Raw genomic sequence first — 8,663 nt, forward strand, 5'->3', positions numbered from 1 at the left:
TCGGAGCACGCCGAATGCTTCGAAAGAGAGGGAGATGCGGATGGTGTAGGAACGCGCGATGATGCGCCAGAGCGATGACGCTCCACGTACCACTGTCTCTGCTGCGGTGACAAAGAAGAAAGAAACTCCTCATCATCCATACCTGCATTAAACACACGAATATTTAAACTTAATATTGAATGAATAGAGTAGACAATGACGCAAAGACCATTAAATACAATGACGTAATGACGCATATAAATACAATGACGCAATGAATTGAGTGATAGAAGAGGCAAGTCGAAAACTCAGAATTTTCAATCAAAAGATGTGAGCGCGAGTAGAAAAGAGCGTTATACACCATAGAAGGTACTTAGAGAGCCAGAGCTTTTACAACACGGAGCAAAATTGTTCAAATACAATATTTGTGGCTTTAAGAGATCTCTCTCTCATCCTCGCATAACTCAGCATAACTTCCTATATCTATATAGAGCTCTCCGTTTAAACACATATCCTCTGTTTCATTTTGTAGCTCCTCTGCATGCACCCCATATAGAGTAGTAGCATCTTGATGCTCGTCTGGCACCACCGCAGCGGCTTCTGATTGAGCATCTTCTCTGATCTCCTCCATTGATGTCGTTGTGATTGGCACATGGTAGCCTTCATACGTCCTTGCACTACGAGGGGCTACCTCTATGACGTACCACCAGTTTGATGTAGACTTTGTAGGATGAAATACTACTTGCCAGAGCCACATAACTTACATGAGAGCTTTCAAGCACATAACTTGTAAAAGGGGGATGTTAACTATTTACATACTTACTTGTTCACAATGCTCGGGTAGTACGAAAGTGTCTCTTAGGTCAGTCCATTTCTTAGTAGAATCCACCTCAAGAAAACCAGACTCTCCTCTACGCACAGTAGCGTTGCGACCCTCCATGATTATCTTGAACCATTGCACGTCGAACAAGTCGACAAAAAATCCTCTGTAATCGATCCTCAAAATCTCTTGCAGCGTGCCGAAGTAAGTGAGTTCCGCCACCACAGGATCTGCATCAGAGGAACGTCGTCGACTAGACTGTTCAAATTTTGCCATGATTCCACAATCTTGAGTAAAACGCTTTTTGTCGATTCATTCCACCCTAAAATGTCGACCTTTACACCATGCTGCTGTGCATGACTTATACTACAACGAACAAAGATTATGAGTGGCCGTTCAAACGTTTATAAATAAAGTCACTTGCTAGTCGTACATTGCAAACTTACCTTGGTCGCGCAACCCCGAGAGTATGTTACCATATACATGTGGTAGTGATGTGTGTGAACACACTAGGACCGCCGGGGCATTTTTTCCCTCTTTAGGAGGTTTTTTCCCCCGTGCATTGTATATACGCCCATCACTCTAGGGCTATCTATCTTTCCATTGCACACTAAGTAACACACTCTCTATTGTGTGCCTTGAGCTTCCTTCGTCTTCTCCAAGCTGTGTGTGTTTCTCTGCAACCCTAATTCCAACAATTGGTATCAGAGCAGGTCACGTCCTCCCGGGCTTAGTCGCCAGCTGCTCCAGCACACGCCTGCTCACTTTCTCCGATTTCAGTGAGCTTTGGCAAGCGTTCGCAGGTCGACAAATATTTTGGGAGAGCTGGAAGAGCTTGGTCTGCTCAGAATTTTGATTTGGGCTCATTTCGGCCTCCGTTTCCACTACGGGCAGTACTGCACAGGCTATTTCGTCATTTTGTGCAGATTTTCTGTCAGTGCCGTTTTCTGCATAACAGGTGCCTTATAGTCTTCTACGGTTTGTGCTATATAGCACAAGTTGTTCCCGCTCCATTTCCCCTATTTTCGGGCAGTTTTCACATCAGGTGCAACATTTACCATGGCTGACAACAACAACACAGATGTGTTCAAGATGTTTGCTGCTGAGGACAGGTTGGATGGGGACAACTACCCTATGTGGGCTTATATGATGCAACACGTTCTTGTGTCAAAAGGTGTCTGGAACATTGTGCAGGGCATTGATGTACGTCCTGGTTCTGAAGATGTAGGCGATATTGAGGATGTTGCAGGTCTTGCTGCAAGGATTGCAGCTGTTAGAGTTGTTTTGCCTACAGCAGAACAAGCTCGTTGGGATGTTAAGGATGCGTAGGCTCATGCATTGATTGCGTTGTCTGTGAAGCGCACCATTATTCCTCACATCCGTTCAGCAAAATCTGCAAAACAGGCTTGGGATATTCTAGCAGGTCTTTATGCAAGCCGCAATGAGGCTAAAATTGCTTTGCTGCGTAAAGAGCTAGAGTCGAAGATTATGCATGAGGAAGATGATATGGACACTTTCCTTGCTAGTGTCAAGGATATCAATGAGCAACTCATTTCTACAGGTGAAGTCATTTCTGACAGTTCCCTTGTGCAGACTGTTCTTGATGCCTTACCAGATTCCTACCAGACTTTTGCTAGTACTTGGAGACTGATGACCCAAGGAAATCCTGAAGTTGTCAAGTTTAATTGATGCATTATACACATTGCTGTTGCAAGAGTCACTTTCTAGAAAAAACAGGACTAGGCAGCGTGCAGTTGAACAGGCTTTTATTGCTTCTCAAAGAAAGGGTGGTAACAGTAATGCAGCCACTTCTTATGGTTCTGCTGCGAGTGGCAAAAATTCTGTTCCTAATGCTTCTGCTGGCAGCACTTCGTTTGGCAATTCTGGTGATAAGGGCAAAAAGAAGATGCGTTGCCATTATTGTAAAGCCAATGATCACTTGATCAAGTCGTGTCCTAAGTTGAAGGCCAAAGAGGCTAAGAAGAAAGAGGGTGGTTCCACTGCAAATGCTGGTTCCACTACAAATGCAGCCATTGTTGAGTCTTCTGTGAAAGGAGATTGTGATGCTGATGTTGATGCAGAATGGGCTTTTAGCGCAGAGTGCACTTACAATCCTGCTGTCCATGATGCATGCTTGTCAGTTGCTGCAGATTCACATGTGTGGTATTTCGACAGTGGTGCTACAAAGCACATTACCTCACATCGTGAATTGTTTACCTCTCTCGAGTCTGTCCCTCATGGGAATTCAGTCACTTGTGCCAACAACGCCTCTTATCCAGTTCAGGGAGTTGGAAAGATTGTGCTCACTGCTGCTAATGGCAGTTCCTTCACACTTGTTGATGCACTTTATGTACCTGGGATCAAGAAGAATCTATTGTCTGTATCCGCACTTGCTAGACTTGGACTTGTAGTCAAATTTGTGGATGACAGATGTACAGTTCATGATCTCAGTTTTGGTGATGAAATTGTTGCATCTGGGCTTTTGTGCCGTGGGTTGTATAAGCTCACTTTGTATGACAAGTGTGGACAAAATTTTGCAAATGCTGTTGCAGATTCAAGGGCTATTTCAGATGCAAAACTTTGGTATGCACGTTTTGGTCATCTGAATTTTGCCAGTTTGCTGCGTTTGCAGAAATCTGATATGGTTGCTTCTTTGCCGCCTCTTGAAGCACCTATCAAACATGTTTGTGAAGGCTGTATTCTGGGTAAAATGCAGCGTTCTAAGTTTCCAAAGGATGGTTCAGTTAGGGCCACATGCAGGTTGCAGCTTGTGCATAGTGACGTTTGTGGGCCCATGCAAACTCCGTCCTTGGGCAATTACCTGTACTTCGTGACTTTCATTGATGATTACTCCAGGCATGCGTGGGTATTTCCGCTTAAAGCGAAGTCCGAAGTTTTTATGTGCTTCAAACAATTTTTGGCTATGGCTGAAAATGTCTCAAAATGTACTATGGGCACCCTCCGTTCCGATCGAGGGGGGGAGTATATGTCTCATGAATTTAATGCATTTCTGGCTAGTCGTGGGATAAAACACCAATGTACAGTGCCTTATACACCTCAGCAAAATGGTGTTGCTGAGAGGAAAAACAGGTCACTAACGGAAATGGCACGATGTATGGTCAAAAGTCAAGCTTTGCCGCATTCTTTTTGGCTTGAGGCCATCATGTGTGCCACTTATGTACTTAACAGGTGTCCTACGAAAGCTTTGCAGTCTATTACTCCATATGAAGCATGGCATGATAGAAAGCCTTCTATTGAGCACATGCGTGTTTTTGGCTGTTTGGCATATGCTTTGGTGCCACAAGTGCAGCGCAGAAAATTGGATGATAAGGCTGTCAAATGTATTTTTGTTGGTTATAGTGCTGAAAGCAAAGGTTACAGGTTGTATCATCCGCAAACAAAACGTATTTTGGTTTCACGGGATGTAGTGTTTGTGGAAGATTCTGTTCAACCCTTGCTGTCATGTACTAGAGACAGTAATGTAAGCTCACAGGACATTTATGACACTTTGTTGCCTCTTTTCAGTGGTGGAAATACGAATGTAAGTTCCAATGAGGCAAATGTACAGCCTATGGGGGTTTCTGAAAATGTTTTAGAACAACCTATTACTGATGCAGATGTACATGATGTACTTGATGAGGAAAGGGCTGAAAATGAGCAGGCTAGAGGTATGCCAAAATGGCTGGTGCACACTTTGCGTGACAGTAAATTGGATGCACCTTTATCTAGTCGTACTCGTTCAGGCTCTCGCCATGCATCTTATGCATCAGATTGTTATGCTTTGGCTGTGTCTAGTTTACATGATGTTGAGGAGCCTCTGTCCTTTGATGAAGCACAGAATTCAGAAAATTGGATTGCTGCCATGAAATCAGAATATGATGCACTTATAGAGAATGACACATGGACTTTATGTGATTTGCCTCCTGGCAAAAAGGCCATTGGTACGAAGTGGGTTTACAAGTTGAAACGCAAGCCAAATGCTGAGATCGATCGCCATAAGGCTCGACTTGTTGCAAAGGGTTATGCACAACAAAAAGGCATAGATTATGAAGAGACTTTTGCTCCCACTTGTCGTATAACTACTGTGCGTTTTCTATGTGCATTGGCAGCTCATTTTGGTTGGGATGTACATCAATCAGACATTGTTACTGCTTTCTTGAATGGTGACATATTTGAGGAAGTTTATGTAACGCAGCCTCGCGGTTTTGTCATAAAAGGACAAGAGGACAAAGTGTGCAAATGTAAGAAGGCTTTGTATGGGTTGAAGCAATCTCCTCGTGCTTGGTATGAGAAAGCTGACACTCATTTGGTTAAACGAGGCTTTCGTAACAGTCCAACAGAAAGCACATTGTATGTAAAGCATGAGGATGATGTATTTCTCATTGTGGTTCTTTATGTTGATGATTTGCTGATCACTGGACCAAATGAGAGACATATTGCTGAATTTAAGGCTGATTTGAATGCTACTTTCAAGATGAAAGATTTGGGGCTGTTGCATCATTACTTGGGTATACAGTTTAAGCAGTGTGATGGTGGTATTGCCTTGTGTCAGAAAAGTTACATAGAGACATTGCTATGTAAGTTTGGACTTGAGGATTGCAAACCTATTGCCACTCCCATGGAAACAGGTTTGAAGTTGAGTCTACATGATGCTGGCGATCCTGCTGATGTCACTCTTTACCAAACTGCTGTTGGCTGCCTCATTTATGTATGCAACACGAGGCCAGATATTCAGTTTGCAGTCTCGCAGGTTAGCAGATTTATGCATAGCCCAGGGTCTAAGCATTGGCAGGCTCTCAAGAGGATTTTCCGCTACCTTAGTGGCACTTTACATCTTGGCTTGTTTTATCCCAAGGGGGGATCATTGCCGCCAGACTTACATGCTTTTTCGGACTCAGATTGGGCTGGTTGTTTTGACACGCGAGTGTCCACAAGTGGTTTTTGTTTCATGCTTGGCAGTTCATGTATATCATGGTTGAGCAAGAAGCAACCTACTGTGGCCACTTCGAGTTGTGAGGCTGAGTACAGGGCAGTCTTCACAGCTACGGTTGAGTGTGTATGGCTCAGACGCCTTATGGCTGACTTGGGTGTTGGACAGGACACTGCCAACACTATCTACACTGACAGTCAGAGCGCATTTGCAGTTGCGAGGAACCCAGTTTTTCATGCTCGCACAAAGCACATTGAGGTGCATTACCACTACGTCAGGGAGAGGCTCTTAGCAGGAGAGATCAGCTTGGCTTATGTGCCAACACAGGACAACCTTGCAGATCTTTTCACAAAGGCATTGTCTCGTGAGAAGCTTGAAGCTTTTCGCAAAGCTTTGGGCTTACTCCCCTTTGTGGACTGATCCTGTCCTCAGGGCATGGCACTTCCCTTTACTCATGTGCCAGCTCTCGTTCACCGCATCACTCCAGGGGGGATTTGTTACCATATACATGTGGTAGTGATGTGTGTGAACACACTAGGACCGCCGGGGCATTTTTTCCCTCTTTAGGAGGTTTTTTCCCCCGTGCATTGTATATACGCCCATCACTCTAGGGCTATCTATCTTTCCATTGCACACTAAGTAACACACTCTCTATTGTGTGCCTTGAGCTTCCTTCGTCTTCTCCAAGCTGTGTGTGTTTCTCTGCAACCCTAATTCCAACAGAGTACTCCCACTCTTCTTCAGTCACTTCGTCACCGCATTGTTGTGCGCTTTTCAATTGGTTGTGCAACCATCTTAAGCTCATGAAGGTTGGTAGGCTCTCCAGAACCGCTGGATAGTGCATCGGTGGTCGTCTTCCCCATCTCCACTCGATTCGTGCCCTTTGTCGCTCTTGCTTTGCATCCTCATATTGTGAAATCCACTTTTGCATCACTGGATTGTGAAGCATGCAAAATCGGTTGATTTTAGCCTCTAGATCTTCCGTCATCTTCTTCTCAACACCGAGATTGCACATGACAATCCCAGATATGCGCTCATCATCTATGGTTCGCCATAGCGTGTCCCGGGATTTATCAAATCCATCTAGCCACTCTCCAATGTACACTAGGGACTCTGATACCAACCAACCTTCTGCCATGCTACCCTCCGGACGTGCCTTTTGACGCACATATCCCTTAAGCGTTTTCATGAAACGCTCTAAGAAGAACATCCATCTGGAATGAACTGTGCCAGCTATTTCCACCTCATCAACTATGTGAACAAGAAGATGCACCTGAATGGTTAGCATTGTAGTAGGAAAATGTTTCTCAAACATGCACACAAGCTCCGCAGCATTTAGTTTGGCGAATGGTATGGAGTCTACGTTGATCTCCTTTTGTGAGATCCATTGCACCAGCTTTGCAAGTTTGTAGATTGTGTTACGGATGTCGAGAGACAAACATCCCTCAATCGCAACCGGTAAAATAAACTGTAAAGTATTTGCAGCAATGATATTAAAGTCCACATTTTATGCAATGATATTAAAGTCCACTATGAACGTACCTGACACATTTTATGCCAATCGTGTGACTTCAAACCGGTAAGCTTTCCTTCTTTAGTAAAACACGTTCGGAGCGAGTGCATTACGCCAGTGGGGGTCCGCAAAGATTGAATGGCCTCTTTTACTTTGCGTTCTTGGGCTCCTGTGAAAATCCATGGTGCTTTAGGGAGTTTTATGGATCCATCAGACGCTGTTTGCGGCCAATATTGCTCCATACGATCCACATTTCTAAGGTCAACTCTGGCTCCCAAAGTATCTTTCTTGCCGGTCAAATGGTCCCATAGTAGATTACCCACATTCTTGAATATGTGCATTGGATCGAGCAAGTGATTGATCATGAGTCGGGGCCAGTATGGTAACTCGTACCATAGAGATAGTCTCTTCATCCCTGGAGGCAATCCGTCATCGCACATCTCCTTCTGCTCTAACCATGCTTGTGCAGACATCCTTGGTGGCTCTCTTCCCAAAAAGCCGTCGCGTAACACATGATTCTCTGGAAGATACGCTTGATGACCTTCGTAGATTTGCTTCTTCAGTGAGGGTGCCCTACGTGCATTCAGTCTAGGTCCACATGTGACACATGCTCTATATCCGCTTGTTTGAAGCCCTGCATGTATACACATGATAATAGATCAACTATGGGAAAAAACAATATTTACAGTGTCTGAGTGAGGAGTGTCAATAGATCACCTGAGCATTCTGTTAGCCCGGGATAGTCATGCATGGTCCACATTAGAATGCCTCTGATCAAATCATTCCGTCGTCCTGTGTGTCGGCTCATATCCACCACCTCTATGCCAATCCACAATTGTTGTAGCTCTTCCAATAGTGGACGAAGATACACATCCATATTCCCCACTTTATATCGCCCTGGCACAATCAAGCTTAGCCATAGGTGCCCCTTCTTTGTAGTCAACCACGGGGGAATGTTGTAGTTGACGATGACAACGGGCCATACACTGTAAGATGTTGATCTTTGACCAAATGGATTTACGCCATCCATAGCCAGGCCTAAGCGCAAATTTCGAGCTTCCCTGGCAAAATCCGACCATGTTCCATCTATATGTTTCTAGGCTGTGCAATCTGCAGGAATTCGTAGCACACCATCCGAAGATTTATTCTCCTCATGCCATGATGCTAGGGCGGCCATGGACTTACATTCGAAGAAATGCTTGATGCGAGGAAGCAAAGGAAAATGTCGCAAAACCTTTTGTGGAATTTTTGTCCCGTGGAGATCTACTCGATATCTTTCGGAATCACATTTCGGACACTTCTCCATGTCTGTGTATTCCCCTCTGAAAAGAATGCAGTCATTAGGACAAGCGTGGATAGAATTGTAATCCATCCCCAAGTTTCGCAAAATCTTTCTTGCTTCATCTCGGGAATCTGGCATC

General features: G+C 44.5%; 1 protein-coding gene across 1 annotated transcript; it reads right to left on the reverse strand.

Moving 5' to 3' along the window:
* Positions 1-372: 372 nt before the first annotated feature.
* On the reverse strand, positions 373-1,075 carry LOC147424677 (uncharacterized). The gene is made up of 2 exons (XM_086499976.1): positions 799-1,075; positions 373-717 (listed from the first exon to the last, which is right to left on the reverse strand). Exons 1-2 carry the CDS (start codon positions 1,073-1,075, stop codon positions 413-415), a joined length of 582 nt encoding a protein of 193 aa, XP_086356102.1. The 3' UTR covers positions 373-412.
* Between the last annotated feature and the right edge of the window lie 7,588 nt (positions 1,076-8,663).

Source organism: Adiantum capillus-veneris, chromosome 25, assembly GCF_014529385.1.
Source record: "Adiantum capillus-veneris isolate H3 chromosome 25, ASM1452938v2, whole genome shotgun sequence".
In the NCBI taxonomy this organism is placed as follows: Eukaryota; Viridiplantae; Streptophyta; class Polypodiopsida; order Polypodiales; family Pteridaceae; genus Adiantum; species Adiantum capillus-veneris.

Coding starts and splice junctions, on each gene's coding strand:
- LOC147424677 (XM_086499976.1), bottom strand. CDS start 1,075: ATGGCAAAATTTGAACAGTCTAGTCGACGACGTTCCTCTGATGCAGAT. Junction 718..798: donor CGAGCATTGTGAACAAGTAA/GTATGTAAATAG, acceptor TCTGGCAAGTAG/TATTTCATCCTACAAAGTCT.